The sequence below is a fragment of the Telopea speciosissima genome, chromosome 4, assembly GCF_018873765.1.
Source record: "Telopea speciosissima isolate NSW1024214 ecotype Mountain lineage chromosome 4, Tspe_v1, whole genome shotgun sequence".
Taxonomy (NCBI): Eukaryota; Viridiplantae; Streptophyta; class Magnoliopsida; order Proteales; family Proteaceae; genus Telopea; species Telopea speciosissima.
This window is the reverse complement of record NC_057919.1, coordinates 71,946,196-71,966,540: the sequence shown is the minus strand read 5'-3', so window position 1 is coordinate 71,966,540 and position 20,345 is coordinate 71,946,196. Positions and strand designations below refer to the sequence as shown.

Below are 20,345 nucleotides of genomic sequence, written 5' to 3'. Positions count from 1 at the left end.
ACTCGGTCTGAGAGTGATCACTCAGAGTTTTTCAGGCAATCAGATGCAAGGAAGATATTTTTGGTAGTTTGTGTAGATGATATTGTTATTACAGGGGATGACTCTTTAGGTATTGAAAGCTTGAAGACATATTTGGGACAGCAATTCCAGACTAAGGACCTAGGACGACTAAAGTACTCCTTGGGTATTGAGGTAGCTCAATCAAGGAAAGGGATTTCGCTCTCACAGCAAAAATATGTGCTTGATTTACTTTCAGAGATAGGATTACTGGGATCTAGGCCTTTGGATACTCCTATGGATCCAAATGTGAAACTCATGGCAGAGGATGGGGATGTTCTGGATGATCCAGAGAAGTATCGAAGGCTTGAAGGGAAACTCAACTATTTGACTGTGACTAGACCTGACATCTCCTTTCCTGTCAGTGTGCTGAGTCAATTTATGTCCGCCCCTAGGACAGATCATTGGGAGGCAGTTATAAGGGTGTTGCGATATATTAAGAAGGATCCAGGGCGTGGTCCCTTGTATTCTAATCATGGTCATAGAAGGATTGAAGGATTTACTGATGCGGATTGGGCAGGATCTCCTATTGATCGAAAGTCTACTTCGGGCTACTGTGTCTTTGTTGGAGGGAACCTAGTTTCATGGAAGAGCAAGAAACAGACTGTAGTAGCTTGGTCTAGTGCAGAGTCGGAGTATCGGGCTACGGCTCATGGCACTTGTAATGTGGATTAAACAGTTGATGACTGAACTTGGATTTGGTGATGATTCTCCTATACTGTTGTGGTGTAACAATCAGGCTACTATTCATATTTCTGAAAATCCGGTGTTTCATGAGAGAACGAAACACATTGAGGTCGATTGTCATTTTGTTCATGAGAAGCTGCAGCAAGGGATTATTTCCCCTCACCATATTCGCACTGGGGAGCAGCTTACTGATTTGTTCACCAAGTCTTTGGGAAGTATGAGAGTGAATTACATTTGTACCAAGCTGGGCATGATTAACATCTATGCTCCAGCTTGAGGGGGAGTGTTAGGAGTAAGGGGGAGTCGTGAATAGGCTAGCGTCAGCCCTTATTCACGATTCCTCTATTGGGGGTATTTTTGTCTTTGGGTGTTATTTTGTTTTAACCTATTTAATATTATGTTTTGGGAGCAGTTAGACTCACGGCTGCAACCCCAATTGTGTAGCTTCTCTCCTTCCTTCTCTCTTCTTCTCTCTTTCTTCTTCTTCTTCACTTAAATTTACAGTATTAAGATGTGATGTGGCATTACTCAATTGAATCATCGGCTTATTAGTCTCAAAAAATTTAAATAGGCAGCAGACCCTCTGGTATATTTTGTTATGCATCAATGAGTCTTGAAATGAGATGTAACCAAGGTTCTAAAACTCGGGTTTCGACTAGGTTTCGACCAGCCAAAAACCGAGTTCGTCTCGGTTTCGACCATATCTCGGTCGAAACCTGGGACTTTCTCCAGGCCAACTCGAATCTTGGTTTCGAGGCCCAGAAGTTGGTTTTTTTTTTTTTTTGCCCTGATTCTTGTTGTGCTGCCTATTTTTGACATATACTTAAATGATATTAGACATAACTAAGTGTCTGTCCTGGTTTCTGGCAAAACTACCTGTCTGTCTTAGTTTCAAGCCAAGTTTCCCCTAGTTTCGATGGGCATATGTGTCGAAACCATCGAAACCATCGAAACCTAGTCGAATCCAGGGATTTTATAAAATCCCCCTCCAACTCGTCTCGGAAACCTGAGAAACCGAGTTAACTCGGTGGTTTCGGCAGGTTTTGGTCGAGTTTTTCTTCCATTGATGTAACTGCATTAGTACTTTTCCCTACTAAAAAATAATCGGCCCAATTAAAGAGTCATTGCAAGATGAAAAACAGAACAAAGATCTACAAAATCCAATAAACAATAGAGAGAACAGCAAGATACTAGAGATGAAAATGCGAAAGGGCCCACCAAAGTAAGGGCGGCTTTGATGAGAGCTCAGGGCCAAGCCATGTGGAGAAATTTCTGGGCCTGAAGGTAGGGCGGAGGGCTGTCGCTAGGGGTCCACTAAAATGATGAAATTTCCAAAATAGAAGACAGTAGGAATTTTGTAACTTCTGCAACTGTTCATCACCTTAAGAGAAAATGGACCAGTTAAGGATAAAATTGTAATTAAGGTTCAAGAACAAGGCCTTTTTTGGAATTATAAAACCAGGTTAGAGCTAAAACAGAAACAATATAAGAGCTTTACATAATAGCAGCAAGTATAGGGTCTTGGTTATAATTTCAGAAGTTGCTTCTTCAACTTCATAAAACAAACAGTAGTAAAAGAGAGAAAATAAGAGAAAGAAGGAAGAAGAAGATTAGAATGGATTAGTGGGAGAACTAAAGAAAGGAAGGAGGAAGACAGGTCATCCCTGAGAGAAGGAAGAAGAGAGATAATACTGAGGACAGACGAAGCAGGAGGAAGGGGATGTAATGTAGTCCTAGATAGGTAGGAGACCTACTAGGAGCCAGGGTAATGGGGTCACACACAAAGGCTGGCCGATTGGGTTAGGGTTTAGTAATTTAGGGCAAAACTAGGGTTCAAGTTAGGTTTAGGTTAGGGTTGTCTTATATGGTAATGATAGGCATGTGTAGGGAAGTCTAATGGTATAGGTTTTATGATGTTTGAGTGAATGGAAGTAGGTTAGATGAGTTGGACAGCAAGATAAGGTTATTTGAAACAATTCCTAATGGAGGTAGGAAAAGGGGATTCTAGGGTTTAGGGTATGGGGGCGCTGATGAAACTTGGATCGAGTGTCAATAATGATGTAAGGGATGTATGCTGAAAGTTTGGTTTGAAACTGATGGACAGATTTGAAGTTATGGAGGAATCCTAGTTAGGGTAGGAGTGAGAAAAAGAAGGTTTAAACAAAGTTCAGATTCAAACTTACTGGATTTGAAGAGATCTTCAATGGCAACAGCTTTGAAGATGAACAATGGGGTCTCCCGATCTTCACGATGCAAGGAGATAAGTAGCGGCCCTCCTGATCTTCACGATGCAAGGAGTCGATTGGAGATCCATCAATCCCTTCCACCTTGATAAACCCCCAAGGATTCAACACTCTCAAGGAGTAACAGTAGCAACAAAGGCAGCAAGCATAAAGCTGAGTTTTTATTAATCAAATTCATATCCAATGCTGGTCTCCCTTACAAACTTATATAGAAAACTCAAAAATAGACTTAGACACTAAAAAGGAAAGACCTAATCCTATACCTAACCTATTAGCTTACTTAAACTGACTAGGAAACTGAAATAGACTCAAAATAGAGTCCTAATCCAGCCTAATTAAACAACTAAAAGAAAAACTAATAAAATCACTTAAATTGAACCATTGGTTGAACCGGTTCAATTTAAAAGCTAAGTATGGAAATAAAACTAAGTATGGGAGCTAATCCCGTATGCAACCTATTTACCCATATTTTAGGCCCATAAAAGTGGCCTATTACATTAGAAACCCATGGGATCAAAGGCCCAACATGTATGTAACCCAACCCTAGACTTATTCCCAATGAAACAAGCCCTATTTGATGATGAATCTACATCAGTATGATCAACCAACCTGGCCACATGTTGATCCACTTCTATACGATAATTCAATCACAAATTCTCATTCAATATTCAATTCTGATCGACGGTTGATTTTTAAGTATATAAAAAGGAAGACTCCCAATCACAAGTTAAAACAGAAGCTGGAACTAAACTAGGAAACTATCTAACATTATCTAACTTCCAAAATATAATAAAATAAAAGAATACAATATTAACCCCTACCAACCCCTATTGGACCAGAAACCGTCCAGTTTGGATGTGGTTCATCTTGATCTGGGTTTCCAGATCAGGTCATACCGGTCCAGCCATGCACATGCAACTACATCACGACCTCACCTATAAATAGAAGTGGTCATTGGCTTCCCGTCTGGTTTCCTACCTGACTACTCAGCCCATGTGACCGTCAGCCTCCATGGCTGGCATCTTCGTTGTGGTGCCGTCACCACCCAGGCCCCCCCTCTTCCCAATAGTCTACTTGACCCCCTGCGTTAAGCTATCCCTCCCCAGTTTGGTTTGACCTGGAGTGCTCTGTTCAGCCAAGCACCTTGTCCCTCCTGGGAAGGCCTCCTTCCACGCTCTGTCACCCCTTCAATCGTTGGAAGCTCCAAGGTAGCTCACTGCCCAACTGGGTTACTGGATGATGAGGCCTCTCTCTAGCTTAACTCCCTGGAAGGTCACTTCATTGGAAGTCAACCACCATTTCATATCGTCAAGCTTTCCCTCACGAAACAATGGAGATTACAAGGAAATATAGAAACATATATGATGGATAATGGATTCTTCATCTTCAAGTTCTCTGATGAACACTATAAGCTACGTGTTAGAGTCTAAGTAATAAGGATAGTTTGGGCACTTGTTTAGTATCTTGTTATCTTATGTTGTAATTTTACTTTTTTAGCTTTTGCCTCCCGAAGGAGGTGTTTGTAATCCTCACTTCATGATAGTAAATCAAATAGGGGAGAGGAATCTTCTCTCTCTAACATTCGATTGCACATCTCCATCTCTCTTCTTCTCCTCTCTTCTATTCCCCTCATCTTCTCTTCTTCTCTTCTCACCTCCTACCTTCTCTTCTCCTCTCTTGAATCGATCCTTGCACCATTTCCAACTCTACAAGCACTAGAAGGAGGACGATGGCAAGTTGGACGGAAACCTATTTTTCTCCGTCAATGAAAATGACAACTCCAATTGCATTGTGTTGATCTGAATACCATTCCTCTGTGGATCTCGCTTCCAGGACTTCCCCTTCACTTCAGGTGTAGTGAAGGCCTCAGCATTGTTGGTTCTGTCCTTGAGACCCCTCTCTACTCCGATGTTGGAACCAAGAGGAAAGACCGCCCAACCTACGCTCGTATCTACGTTGAGGTCTCTGCAGATGAATCCTTGCCAACATCCATTACGGTCCATCATGGTGAAAATTTCTCATTCCAGTGAAGGCCTCAACATTGTTGGTTCTATCCTTGAGACCCCTCTCTACTCCGATGCTAGAACCAAGAGGAAAGACCGCCCAGCCTACGCTCGTATCTACGTTGAGGCCTCTACAGATTAATCCTTCACAACATCCATTACGGTCCATCATGGTGAAAATTTCTCATTCCAGCAAGAATGGACACCCCCCCCCCCCCCAAAAACTGCCTGGTATGCAAACTCTTTGGTCACGACTCCAATCTATTCTCTCCCATTCTTCTTAATGGTGTTGTCCATGATGACTCTGCCATCCTTGCGACCATGAACCACCACCCCACATCTTAACCCTCCTCCCACTCCACCTCCTTCCCATGGAACAAACCCTTCTTCTGAGTTTCGTTCACCAAGTCATGGCCGGGCAAGAAACCATCATCGGAGAAGACAGTGTATCCGAGAAAAGCTGCCATTTGGTTCTCCAATAGGGCACCTTGTGGACCGTTAGTCCCTACCGATGGTCAATAACCTAGTAGGGACCTTTGGCAACAATAGATCCTCAACTCTGCAACCTGACATTGATGGAGACCTCAGCTCTGCTCCCAAGACTTTGCCTCCTCCTAGCCGTTACAACTTAGGTCCCTCTTGCTTCTCGAGATGTTGCTCTCCTCAAAGAATCCGTGAGAAACCAGCATCAGGCTGTCCGTCTGGTCATCACACTGGACAATTGCCCCTACAGAGTGGAAGGGATTGATGGTTCAAATCGTTTCTCTTACCTATGAGATAAAGTCATTCCCGAGGCTGTTGCAGAACCTATGGCAGATTCTCCTTGCGGCATAAACCACTGATTGTTTTCCCCTGCAAGAACCTCAAGCTTCTCTATCGCAACTTCCATTTGCGAATTGCCCTTTTGGCTCGGTTTCCTCTGATCCTCTTGTTGGTAACAGAAACATCGTTTCCTCTTCTCCTCTCCCCCTCTTCTTACCACTCCTTCGTACCCATCTAGGGTGGGGCCCAGCCTTGTTCTCGAACCTTCAAATCTCACCCTTTGCCAATTGAGTTATTTGAATAATACAAACCTTAATTCAGGCCCAACCCATCGACCCCTTCTACTCTCTGCAATGAGCCCAATCATGCCCCTCCTCTACCTTTCCATATTACCCCTACCCTAGTCCAACAAGCCCACCCCTATAGCCCATCTGTCTCTCAACTCCCGCTAGCCCTCCCCTTCTGAAGTAGCTCAGGGCCACCTACGTGCTACTCCCCTCTGCCAACCTTCTCTCCTCCCCCTCCAGATGCTGCCCCTTCCCCTCTATGCTTATAGTGGCTCAACCCCTATCCCCCGGACTCCCTCCAGCACTCTATTGCCCCTCATCCCCCCATTCGTGTCTACCTCCGGTGCGACAAAAGTTACCCTCCTTATCCCAAAAAGCGGTTACACCTGGATTTTTCCTTGCCCAGTAATGAGAAACTTTTGCCTCAGTATGGATATTTATAGTCATATACTTTGCCGAGACAACTAATTGTGATATGGTGGGCTATCCTGCATTTTATGTGGCTTCTCCATCCCATGGTTCATGCGCTTTCTTTAAAAATGGGTCTGTTTGTTGAGTTGTGATTAGGTCTCCTCCTGGATGTGCGCCGCCTCCCTTTCAGTCGTTTGTGGGTGCTTGGGGTTCTTCCCCTTCCTTTTTTCAGGCCCATGCATTCCCCTTTGTAAAGGAAAGGACTTGTAATTGGTTCGTGGTTTGTTTGTTCTCTCCGCCCCCCCCCCTTTCCTTTCCTTTGGTAATGAATTTTTTGTTCATCCAAAAAATATATATATTAAAAGTCCTCATTTCAGTGTTTTACGGCCTTATTTGTTTCTTCACTCCATTATTCTTTTTTCTTCCAGCGAGTATAGGCTCATTTACCCCTACAAAAGAAATAGAACAGATCGGTTGGAACAGGAGGATCCACCGATCCAGCATTAAACATGGGGGCAGTGTTTTACATGATTTTTCATTTTTCATAGACCTGGGCATAGGGAAGCTGCAAAACTGGAGAAGTCTCATTTTGCCTAGACCTCATGGTTCTTGCATCAAATCGACAATTGATATTCATAAAAGACTACTACTAAATTTCATTAAATGTAGAGCATTGCAAAGTTTTTTATTAAAAACTGACATGCGGTTTCTTTCTAATCAGGAAATCATGGGTAAGTCACAAGAGTCTCTCAAGTCTCAACTCCAAGTAAGTTTCTCACAGAGAAGGTAGTTGAAAATGAAGGGGGCAAATGAATTTTGAGTCTCTAAGTAAGTCGATCCTCGAAGGAGATGGAGTGGGGAATGATAGTGAAGAAGAAGATGGAGTTCAAGTGTTTGACAGACTTAATCCTTGAAGGAGAAGTCCATAAAATATTAATATTGAACCAAGGGGATTCAGAGCAGCATTGGAGGACAGGAAAGGAAATTGAACTTGAAGGCAAGGATACCTATATGGCTGTATACCCGCCCTGAAAATAAGACAGCTATTCCTTTTCTATGACTTCTTTTCACATAACCTTCTTTTCCATGTATTCAGATTTGTAGGGACATTTTTAGAATCTCCTAACCATCCTCCAAAAAGCGATCAAAAGTTTTAAACATGTTTAATAAGCACAATTTTACCCCGTGAAGAGAGGCCTTTCGACTAAAAAGAAAAGGTATACGAGCCGAGCCAGACAGGTCCACAGGATTTGAATTAATTTATATAAAAGGTCTCTCTCTCTCTCTCTCTCACACACACACACACACACAAAGATATCTAGAAAATATGTATGCCAGTATCAGGGAAAGAGGCATAAATACCTTTCTCTACTCCCAAAAGATGATGAACGATTTGATTGTCTACTACTGATTAGCCAATTATCATTATTCCTTCTTGAGTTCCGAGACCAACTGTCGTCAGTTCTGTAGTTCCTGCCTTTGCGCCGGAGGACATCCTCGTCATCAGAATCCCAAGCACCTTCCAAACCACGGGAACCTCTAAATCCCGCCCTTTCTCTTGAACCTCCTCGTGAACCACGTCCTCTGTTAGAAAACCTACCATAATTATCACTAGGCATGTCATCAACTTCCAACGCAGGCAACTGCAAAAGCATGCATTAAAGATGAAAAAGACTCAGTTAGCCGCCAGTGGAAAGGTGATTTTAAGAGATGTATCATATTGTATCGGAGAGGCGCAACACAAGATACACTAAAGATACACATGCAAATGTTTAGGATACATGCGAAATACAGTTTTGAAGCATAAAACATAATAATTAAGTAATATGTAAAATATATCATGTATAAAGAGGAGAAAAAAGTACGAGACAAGTGCATTCAATTGATTATGTATAAAGGATGAAGTTTTTTACTCTGCACTAATACAAAAAAAAAAAGTCATTTTCAGTTTAGGGAAGATTTAGGGTTTAGATACACACCTCATCGCAAAAGAAAACCTTGTTTGATGCAATCATTCAGGTTGGTTTTCAATAACCTAGTGACCCATTGCAAAAAATGACAATAAAAAACAATAATGGAGCAAAAAATTCAAAGTTTTCATATAAAAATATTTTTGTGTAAAGATGATTTTGATCCTTGATTGCGAGTTGTTTAATTACCAAATGATGATGAAATCAATACTAATAGAGTTGCTTTTGGCAGTAGAAACAAGGAATCAAATTGATTTTGCCAAAACAAAATTAATTACAATGCCTTACAGGAGCTCTTGGTAAAAGTTTTGACTTTTGAGTCAATGATCGAGTCATATAGTTTATAAGAGATGTAACAAGTGTATCGACAAGTATCAACCATATCGGTTCACATATCAACCCCATACAGTTCATACTTTTTTAGGTATCGTAACGGTACCCTAAAAATAAGATACATATCGGTTAGTATCGGCGGATACGTTAAGATACTTAAAATCAACAAAGCAACCAAGGCGCCTGGACGCCTAGACGTCTCCTAGGCGACGCCTCAACAACTATGTTTAAGATGGTTAAGAGAGCCTCTGGTGGATCCATCATTAACTCATTAAAGGGTTTAGCATAGTCCAGGGATGCTCAAAAGGCATTAACATTTAGATTAGGAAAGAAGCAACTCAAAGGGGCAAAAATGCTATGTTTCCAAAGTTGGAAGTTGAAGAATGTAAAAGAACAAGGAGAAAGATGAAAGTAGAAGGTTGGAGAAGAAGAGAAAAGATGGTGCAATGTTGTGTGTTGGAGAGATATCTCCTCCACACTTATATTACTTCACTAATAACATGAAAGATATTGCATACAACTCTTCACAATGTTGTATTAAGATGGTTGCCAAAGATGTGCTAGGGGAAGCGAAGGGTAGTCGTCAGGCCCCTAGGGAAACTTGGTGGTGGAACGATGAGGTCCAAGCAGCTATTAAGACCAAGAAAGTATGTTTTAAAACATGGCAAAGGACTAAGGAAACAAAGGATAAAAAGAGGTATAATGATGCAAGAAACGAAGCTAGGAAGATTGTGGGGATGGCTAGGGCAAAGAAATATGAGGATCTCTATATCAACCTAAAAACAAAAGAAGGAGAAAACACTCTATATAAGATAGCTAAGATGAGAGAAAGGAAGAGTAGAGATTTCAATTAGGTGAAGTGTATAAAGATTGATGACAGAAGATTTTTGGTAAAGGGACGAGGACATTGTGAAGAGATGGGATGAGAATATTTGTGACCTACTAAATGGAGATAGGTCGAGTAGAAATGACCTACACGATTACATTTTTCAACAAGACACCACACGTCATAAATATGTACGAAAGGTTACTGTAGCGGAAGTTAAAGAAGCCTTAAGAAAGATGAAAGCAGGCAAAACACCAGGCCTAGATGAGATGGCAATTGAAGTATAGAAGACCCTAGGAGGTTGTGGGGTTTATTGGTTAACCAATATGTTTAACAGGATTATGAACACAAGGAAGATGCCAAATGAAAGGAGAAGTATTGCAGTCTCGATCCACAAAAATAAAGAAGATATCCAAAACTGTAATAACTATAGAAGTATAAAGCTAATGAGTCACACTATGAAACTGTGAGAAAAGGTTATTAAAGCATGTTTGAGAAGATAGACTCATATATCGACGAACCAATTTGGTTTTATGCAAGATAGATCCACTACAAAACCTATTTACTTATTAAGGAGGCTCATGGAAAAATATAGACATAGCAAGAAGGATATCCATATGGCCTTTATTGATCTGGAAAATGCCTATGACCGAGTCCCTAGAGATCTAATCCAACATGTGCTAGTGAAGAGAAGGGTGTCAAGTAAATATGTGGATGCCATTATAGATGTATGATGGCGTGGTGACTAGTGTGAGATCTGTGGGAGGTCGGGGCAAGGAATTCCCAATTTCAATTGGGTTACATCATGGTTCAGCCTTAAGTCCTTACCTATTTGCGCCTATCATGGACGATCTAACCAAGAGCATTCAAGACGAGGTCCCGTGGTGTATGCTCTTCACCGATGATATCGTTTTGGTGGATGAGACAAAAGAAGGGATTACCTATAAGTTAGAGCTTTGGAGGTTAACCTTGGAAATAAGAGGCTTTAAGATCAGTAGAAGGAAGACGCGTATATGATGTATAATTTCCGTCACTATGATGGATACTAATATGGTGCAAATTGAGGAAAGAGAGATACCGCATAGTGAGTCTAGTGACTATTTTAGATATCTGGGGTCAATCATAAATAAAGAAGGTGACATAGAGGATGATGTTTCGTAGAGAATTAAAGTGGGATGGATGAAGTGGGGAGGTGCGTCCAGAGTGCTGTGTGACCGACGTATTCCTTTAAAGCTTAAAGGAAAGTTCTATAAGACTGTTGTACGACCGGCCATGATGTATGGGGCAGAATGTTGGACAGTTAAGAAGTGTCATATTGAGAAGCTTTGTGTAGCAGAGATGAGGATGTTAAGATGGATGTATGCAAAAACAGGGATAAAGTACGAAATAACCGTATAAGAGCGGACTTGGGAGTAGCCCCGGTCAATAACAAGCTTCAAGAGAGTCGTTTAAGGTGGTATGGTCCTATCCAACGGAGGACTAGGGACGCCCCAGTAAGTAGGAGTGAAATGATTCCGATTGAAGGAGCTAAAAGAGCTAGGGGCAGGCCTAAAATGACCATAGTAGAAGTAGTGAGGAAGGACATGCATAGGCTAGGTCTTGTACCAAGTATGACCTTGGATAGAGCCTATTGGAGAGCAAGGATCCATGTAGTAGACCCCATTTAGTTGAGATTCTTATGACGTCCTGGGCTATGCCTCTTTCCTCTTACTATCTCTCATCTTTTATTTTTCTATTTATTTCCCAACTTTCATTTGTCTTTTTTCATTTCTCATCTCTATCCCCATCTTTTCTTTCCCTTTTTGGTCAGAACTCTATTTTCTCTGCTTTGTTTTGGTTGTATCCATGTAGTTGACCCCATTAAGTTCGAATAAGGATGAGTTTGTTGTTGTCATTGTTTTTAAAATTACATGCACCTCCCTAGGGATGTAAGTGGTAACAAATCAACTTACAATATAAGGCAACTAGACAACAAAGTAGTTCCTAAAGTACCCTTACAACATAAACTAACACTCCCCCTCAAACTAGAGAATAAATGTCATGCATTCCCAACTTGCATAATAGGGTCTCAAATTGAACAGAAGTCTATCCCAGCTTGCATAATAGGGTCTCAAACTAGAGAGAAGTAAGCCCTTTGGTGAACATGTGTGCCAATTAACCACCAGTCTTCACAAAAGGGGTACAAATGCAACCAAAGTCTATCTTCTCCTTGATGAAGTGCAGGTCCACTTCGATGTGCTTTGTTCTGTCATGTTGTACCGGATTCTGAGCAATGCTTATAGCTGCCTTGTTATTACAGTAGAGCCGCATAGGTCCTTCAGTGTTAAATCCCAACTCCTGGACCAATCGTCTCAACCATGAGTTCGAAAACTCCATGAGCTATATCTCAAAATTCTACTTCTGTACTGGATCTAGCTACCATAGGCTGTTTCTTGCTTCTCCATGTGACTAAGTTAAACCCCTCCCACACACACACAAATGTGCAATAACCAGATGTAGACCTTTTGTCTGAGATGGATCCAGCCCAATCGGCATCTGTGAAACCTTCGACTCTCAAGTGATTGAGCCTGGCATACAATAGTCCTTTCCCTTGAGAGGACTTCAAGTATCTAAGAATGCGGTATACAGCATCCAAGTGCTCACTCTGGGGAGCATGCATAAACTGACTCACCACTCCTACTGCATAAGAAATATCTAAGTGAGTCAGTGATTCTGCTCAATAGGAGAACTTGTTGGTTTGCAGCCTAACATCCCTATCTCTTTCAACAAATCAAGAACAAACTCCTTTGACATATGTTGATTCCTCTCTTGGATCTTGACACTTCAATTCCCAATAAATACTTCAACGGACCCAAATCTTTAATCTCAAATTGTTGAGCCAGGTAGGTCTTCAACCTAGCTATCTCAGCTCTGTCATCTCCAATCACTACAATGTCATCAACATAGACAATAAGGGTTGTAATAGTACCATTACCTCACAGGGTAAATAAGGATCAGCTTGATTCTGTGAATACCCATTCTTCAGATTAGCCTGCCTGACCCTCTCAAACCAAGCTTTGGAGACTATTTTAGACCATATAAGGCCTTCTTGAGAAGACACACCTTCCCTTCCGCTAAAGGGAACTTGAAGCCAGGAGGGGGTTGCATGTCCACTTCCTCCTGTAAGTCACCATGGAGAAAAACATTCTTCGCATCCAACTGATATAGTGGTCAATCTCTATTTGTTGCCAATGATAAGAGGACCCCTTATAGAATTATGCTTAGTTACAAGAGCAAATGTCTCTTGATAGTCAATCCCGTACAATTATAGAATTATGCTTAGCCACCAACCTTGCTTTGTACCTCTCAACCGCATCATCTGACCGATACTTCATTGTGTATATCCACCTGCATCCAATTGGAACTCTCCTCCTGGGAAGATCTACCAATTTCCAAGTACCATTCTTTTCAAGAGCCATCATTTTCTCAGACATTACTTGCTTCCGCTTTGGGTCAAACATAGCCTCTGTGACATTATTGGGAATGAAAGCAGAGGAGAGGGCAATAGTAAAAGCAAGACCTGAAGGAGAGAGGACATCATAGGAAACAAACTGGGAAATAGGATTAATGCAAACTCCCTTCCCCTTTCTAACAGCAATAGGAATGTCTAAATCAGAAGGAAGAGAAGGGATGTCACCTGACTGAGGAGGATGGAGCTCAGGATGTGGATCCAAAAAAGACTCTTGGCAGGTCTTCTTCCTCCAACAACCTCTTTTGTATACATTTAACTCCTTCGTATTGTCAAAATCAACACTTGATTGATCATCAATATCAATAACAACCCCTTCTTTGTGTTTCCCAATATCAAACAGAAATGGAGAAGTACGCAAAGGTGGAAGGAAAGGGATATCAACAGCCTCTTCATTCCCACTATTCTCCCCATAAAGAGGATGCTGATGAGAAGTAGTGAAGAAAGGTATAGATTTAAAGAAGGTAACATCTTTGGAGAGAAGTCGCCTTCGGGAAGAGGGATGGTAGCACTTATACCTCTTGATAAAGGAGGAATATCCAAGAAAAAGGCATTTGAGTGTCATGGGGTCAAGCTTAGTCCTAGCAGATTTATTGACACGGACGTAGCAGACACACCCAAATACCTTGGGAGGAAGAGAGAAAGCAGATGTCTAAGGAGAAAATGTTTCAAGACGGGATTTGGAGCCAAGAAATTTAGTGGGCATGTGGTTGATTGAAAAGGCAGTTGTAAGAAGAGCTTCAAACCAAAAACAATTTGGAACATGCATGCCAATTAAAAGACTTTTAAACTCCAATAAATGACGATTTTTCCTCTCAGCTACCCCCATTCTATTGGGGTGTGTCAACACAAGCTACCTGATGAATAATGTCAGAATCAGTGGAAAAGTTTTGGAGGCCACCACTTCTTTACCAGAACGAACAATTTTGATTTTAGTTTCAAACGAAGTACGAACCAGCTGAAAGAATATTTTCAAAGGCGTCATATACATCACTCTTATGTTTCAGCAAAAAAATTCAAGTGGACCGGGAATAATCATCAAGGAAACGAAATAACGATAACCAAATAAAGTAGTGGGAAAAATTCCCCAAACATCAATATGTACAATATAAAAGCGAACGATGAATCTATTGTCATGGTAAGGATAAGGAGAACGATAATGTTTAGCAAACAAACAAGGTTCACACTGAAATACATAGGAAGAGGGAATAGAAGAAAACAATTGTAGCAATTTGTTTCTTATAACACCAAAATAAGGGTGCCCATATGTTGATGCCACAACATCACAGAGTCAACGGAACTGTTGTCACTACACCAATACGCATAGGACTGAATAGTAGGTAGAGGGGATGTTCCTGGATCAAAAAGGTAGAGTCCATTTTCCTCGCGTCCCCTGCCAATAATCCTCTTCGTCAGCAAATCCTGAAAAGCATAATGAAATGAAAAAAAAAGTGACAACAATTCAAAGATTTGGTTAGGTGGCTCACAGATAAAAGGTTAGCGTTAAACTAAGGAACATGAACAGAGTCAAGGGAACCATCAACAACCCTAACCTTTTCCTTACCGGAACAGATAGAGTAGAAATCATAACACTGAGATATGCTATTCAAATGGTTAGTGGCTCCAGAATCAATGACCCACGTAAAGGCAGTGGAAGGAGCAGATGTAGAGGCATGTAAAGTGGAAGCTGAATACTTCAGTCATCATAGTGTGGGCTCTGGCTCCCCCTCTCCTGCTGCCATGCATACTAGGGTAACAACCATAAAGTATCCAACATCTCTCTCGAGTGTGTCCAGATTTCCCACGGTGGTCACAGTTGAATATATCTCTGTCATTCCTTTGGGGTGGAACGTGGGCTCATCCTCTAACAACTGACATAATGTAGGAATACATGAAAAAGTGGGGATGATACCTAAACCAAATGGGGAGTAACCACTCTACCCAAACAGAGACTATTCTTCCCAGGTAGGACTTCTCCAAACAACCCCTTTCAATCCACTGATCCTAGACATGATGAAGAAACAAACTTACAAAGTGGGGTTAACACCCAAAGTCAAAAAAATTCAATTGCAAATAAGGCAAACAGCTCAAAGAAATTCAATTCCACCTCAGTAATCTGTTTTCAGGATTATCAGCCTACATTGTGGATTCTGACCTGATTCTTACTGCAGGTGGGGGGAACTAAAAGGAACAAGCAACGGTTGAAATCAGCCAAAAAATTAGGTCGAGTGACCAGTATATAAAGATCTTTGAATGCCCTAAAACTTCAAATAAACTTTATTGCCAGAGCTAGGGATATTCCAAAAAAACTTCCCGCCAGAAATTTTGAGAGAACAACCCAGAAATCTGAAAAACTGAAATTAATAGTTGATGGAGCCATGGATGAGCCAGTAATTGCAGTCGAAGGATCAATATAAAGAGGGCAATAATGCCTGAGACAATTGAGATAATCAGGTGGCAAGGTTAGGATTAATTGAAGATCCAAACAGCACCAAAAAACTGTGAAAAACAGGGGAACCGCAGCTTCAATGAACAAGGGAGAAGTGAGTTGTGGCACACAAACTCTTAAAACCTGGCGCAAGGCCATAGGGGGTTAAAGTGCACCCTAGGGCGATCCAAAAGATTCTAACCACATTGATAACGGCTTCTTTATCTTCAAATTTTCTGATGAGCTTGACAAATCTCATGTTCTCGAAGGTGGTCCATGGAATGTTGGTAAGAAACCAATCTTCCTCAAGCAATGCGATCGATACCTGCAACTCAACAAACTCGACCTCAGCTCTATCCCTCTCTGGGTTTCTCTGCCACGGGCCCACGGCTTCCACTTCACTTCTAGTGTGAGGATGGACTCAGCGTGGTGGGCTCTGTCCTTGGGAAGCCTCTCTACTCAAATGAAAGAACAAAGACACAAGATAGACTCGCCTTCGCCAGAATCTACGTCGAAGTTACCGCGAATGTCCCTTTACCGTCCTCTATCACCTTCACTGATAACAAAGGATATTCCTTCCAGCAACCCGTGAACTTCGACTAGTCTGCCCCCCCCCATTGTGCTTCCAGCAAAATCTTTGGTCACTTCCCTAGCATATGCCAGCCCCTACCTTCTCCTCCTTCCATTTCCCTTACCTCTGAAACCATCCCCCAGCCTCTCTTGAACCCCTCGATCCCATCGCTCCTTCAAATTCTAGTCCCTGCCATCGCCTCCCCTAGTAACCCTATCTTAGGCTCTCATAAGTCCCTTTCATCCCTCTACCCCCCTCCCATCATCTCCTCCCTTGGTGGTGATGGTGCCCCCTCTTCTTCCCCCTCTCGAGGTCGTCGCCAGCGTCGGACTCATAAATTCTGCTCGCCACTGTGTCTCCGCCTCTTCCCCTTCCGGTCTCCTCCCCTCGATTCTCCCTCCTATCCGTTGGTCTCTGATGGCCTTAGGGCTGCTGGTCACAACCGTTTCCTCCCCTTGGAAACTTTGCCTAATTTTTCTACTGCTCCTGCCATCCCTGCTCTTCCTTCTGAGGCGTTGGCACTGAACCCTTCCATCGACATCGTGTCCTATCCCAGGCCTGACCCTTTGAGCCTGGGGATTACCAATTTCCTCAAAGAGCAAAAGAAACCCTTTTTGGCCCCTCATCCCTCTCTCCCCCCTCTCTCTTCTTCCCCTTGCGTTACCCTTTTCGTGGGCTCCACTATGGTCCCTACTTTTCTTCCCTTTCCCTCTATGCCCACACCTCTCCTCCCCCTCCTCTTTGGCTGATCCCTCTGGGCTTAATGGGCCTGCTAATTTTTCCCTTTCAGCCCATTGCTCCAACCCTCCTCTCCTTGCCCACCCTCGTTTGGGCCTTAACTACAAGACTAGATCGCTCCCCTCTGTGCCCCAGCCTATTGCCCCCCTCCCCTTCGAGTCTTTCGCCGTCGCAACCCCAGCTCCCCTCCTTTCCCTAAGAATCGCCCCTATATAGCCTACTCCCTTCCCTGCCCAGAGAAGGTTTTGCCTCTGAGCTGGGATATCAAAGAGTTGGAAATGGTGTAAGGATCGATTCAAGAGAAGAGAGGAGAAGGTAGGAGGAAAAGAGAAGATTTGGAGGGAAGAGAGAAGATGTGCAGCCAAAAGTTAGGAAGAGAAGATTCCTCTCTCATATTTGATTTTCTAACATGAAGTGAGAATTACATACATCTCCCTAGGGAGGTAAAAGGTGAAAAAGTAGAATTACAACATAAGACAATAAGATACTAAACTAGTGCCCAAACTACCCTTATTACATAAACTCTAACACTCCCCCTAAAGCTGGAGAATAAATGTCATACATCCCCAGCTTGCATAAAAGGGCACTAAACTGAATAGGGATGAGCCTCTTGGTAAAGATGTAAGCCAATTGATCGCCTGTCTTAACAAAAAGAGTACAGATGTAGCCAGAGTCAATCTTCTCCTTGATGAAATGTTTGTCCAGTGTCCACCTCAATGTGGTTTGTCCTATCATGTTGCACGAGGTTGTGTGCTATACTTATGGCAGCCTTGTTATCACAAATCACAATAGAGTCTCATAGGTGCCTCAGAATCAAATCCCAACTCTTGGACCAGCCATCTCAACTATAGGAGTTCACACATTCCTTGAGCCATAGTTAGAGTTATGTAATAAGGGTAATTTAGGAATCCATTGTATTTTAACTTCAAAGCTTCACATACTATAACCAACAACAGACAACCACTGAATAACTCACGCACAACACTGACAGTCCAAACCTGGCAGTAAAATAGAGCAGCAAAGTTTGGTGTTGCAGAGAATGAGGGATAGATATTACCAGCTGAGCCTATATAGGCTTGAAAATAGACCTTAAGGCGACTCCAAGGGACCTGTTCCAACCTCCATAGATCTCAGACGAAGGAGAAAAACTGACCCAAGCCAGTTTTTTTCAGAATTGGCGGTACTGTAGCAGTGGCAGAAAAACTGAGTTGCAGACCATGGGCTTCCCTCCTATGCAACCAAGCTTTTGGGGGCTTGAAACAGAAGCCTAAGGCGACTTCAATGAACCAAGTCCCAACTCCAACAGATGCCAGATGAGAGAGAGAGAGAGAGAGCCAATCCAACACATAAATCACTGCTCACGTGAACAGTATTTTGAGCTCCTATTGCTTTGCATACCTCCTTTTGATGTTCCTATGAACCTCTTCCAAGTTATCTCATAGTTCCTTTGAGTTTTTTCACACAATGGTCCCTTCTTTTGGAACTCCTTTGTAACCTAGGATTCCAAAGAGAGAGAAATGGAAGTAGAGTACCAGTAGGATGACTCTCAAACCAAAGACCTGCTCTGATACCAAGTTGGAAATGGTGTAAGGATCGATTCAAGAGAGGAGAGGAGAACATAGTGATTAAGGCGTCGCCATGGCGGTAAGGTGGTTTTATGAGGGTAAGGCGAGTGGACGCTTTATGGTATGTCACAAAGGCGTGCGCTTTGGTATCTAAGGCGTCACTTAGGGGTTGCCTTGGGCGCCTTAGGACGCCTAATCCTCTGGGCGGTCGCCTTAGGCTCTTCTTGTTTTATAATTTCTGTTTTTAACTTTTTTTATGTTGTTTAAGTTATTCTAATTGCCATAATGTTAGGTCTATGGTTTTGTTCCATACTCTGAGAAGCATGGAATCATATGTTTAAAAAAAAAAAACAAAACCTAAATCGATTTCACTCATGAATCACCTTCTCACTCTCACCCATAACCCATTTGATCGAAAAGAGAAAAGGAGAAAGAAGCAGCGGCGACTCCCGAGTCACGACTGTGGCGACCTCAGTCCTCAGTCCCAGAAAGTATCACTGGCGTCCAGCGACTCCGGCGAGGCGGCGACATCTCCAGCCTTGTAAGTATTGTGCTTTTATTTTTTCTTCTTTCCTTTTAAACCGAAACCCCTTCTAACCTCTCCATCCTCCATCGACGTCTCCATCTCTAGCGGTCCAGCCTCAACCTCCACCGGCGTCTAGCAAGGAGGCTACATCTCCAACCTCCGGGTAGATTCGTTCAGGTATGTTTCGGCCTCCATCTCCTTTTTTTTGTCCTTCTTCTCTGTCTGCTTCTCCTCCTCCTCCTCTGTTTCTGGCTTCTATTTTTTTGTTTCTGTTTTTCTTCTTCTTCCGGCCTCCTCGTATCTAGTTGTTCATGTTTTTTTCTTCTTCCGGTGTCCTCCTCTTCTCCTTCTAGTTCCTGGATTCTTTTCTTTTCTTTCTTTTTTCTTTTTTTCTTTTAATACTTCTTCGGATACTTGGGTGGCTCCATCTGATGGCACCCCGGTGTTCCTCCTTGAAACCCTCTCTACTCCATCTCCTCCTTGAAATCCTCTCTTCGTCTTTTCTTTTTCTTCGGACAAGAAAACCCTCTTTTGTCCGAAACCCTCCTTCTACCTGAACGTCTGAAGCTTCTTCTTCTCTGGCTGGCTTTGGCTGCTGCTGTAATTTCTGTGATTCAATGTGAATTGTGCATTTCTTAGTATAATTTATGAAATGCATCTGTTATTATAAGCTATGTAATCTGTGATTATGTAACTATTGAATAATGTAAACCAGAATACCGTGGGGGTATTCTGTCTTTTTACTGCTTTGTTTTTTATGTTTATGTACTGCCTAGCTATGCTGGCTATGTTGGGAGTATTATTGTCATTAGGGTGTAACTCTTCATATTATAAATATATGGCTTGTTTGATCATATCGATCATTCAAGCATTCTCCTATTTTTCTGTTTTTTAAACATGATATCAAAGCCAACTACTCTGATCTAGGTTTTCAAAACCCCATCCCCTCCATCGTTTTTTCTCTTCCACCCTCTTCCACTCGATCTTCTATTTCTCCCTTCTTTTTTCCTTGGTTCTCTTCATTCACTAGGGCAGCACTTATGAGGTGATCATACGATCTAGCTGCTGCCCCCAATCCAACCTCTTCAACTAATGGTTTAATCACATATCAAGCTCGAAGGCTGCTGCCCTGGGTCTCTGCTATTTTTTGGAGTTCTCCCCTTCTTGAAGATCGAGCCCCTTTTTGCATTGGAAGCTGATTTTCCCTATTGGAGATCCCTCATAGCAGTATTGGACAGAAACTATCACAGGAATTTCAAGTTATTTGCAGGCCATACCCATTATCGATCTCACTTCAGGGTTTTGAAAAACCCTGACTTTTATCGATTTTTGGGTTTCTCCTCTTTGCTTTGGCTGATCTTTGGAGATCTTCTTCACACTGCTTCAAGGAGTACTCGACAATATTATCACCTACTTTCAGATTGTTTGAA

General features: G+C 42.3%; 1 protein-coding gene across 1 annotated transcript in view; it reads right to left on the bottom strand.

Moving 5' to 3' along the window:
• Positions 1–7,887: 7,887 nt before the first annotated feature.
• The window catches only part of LOC122658344 (DEAD-box ATP-dependent RNA helicase 3, chloroplastic-like), a 70,780-nt gene continuing 58,322 nt past the window's right edge, over positions 7,888–20,345 (bottom strand). Inside the window, exon 7 of the mRNA XM_043853261.1 lies at positions 7,888–8,111. Within this exon, the coding sequence (XP_043709196.1) occupies positions 8,074–8,111 (38 nt within the window). The 3' untranslated portion in view covers positions 7,888–8,073. The remainder of the gene's footprint in view (positions 8,112–20,345) is intronic.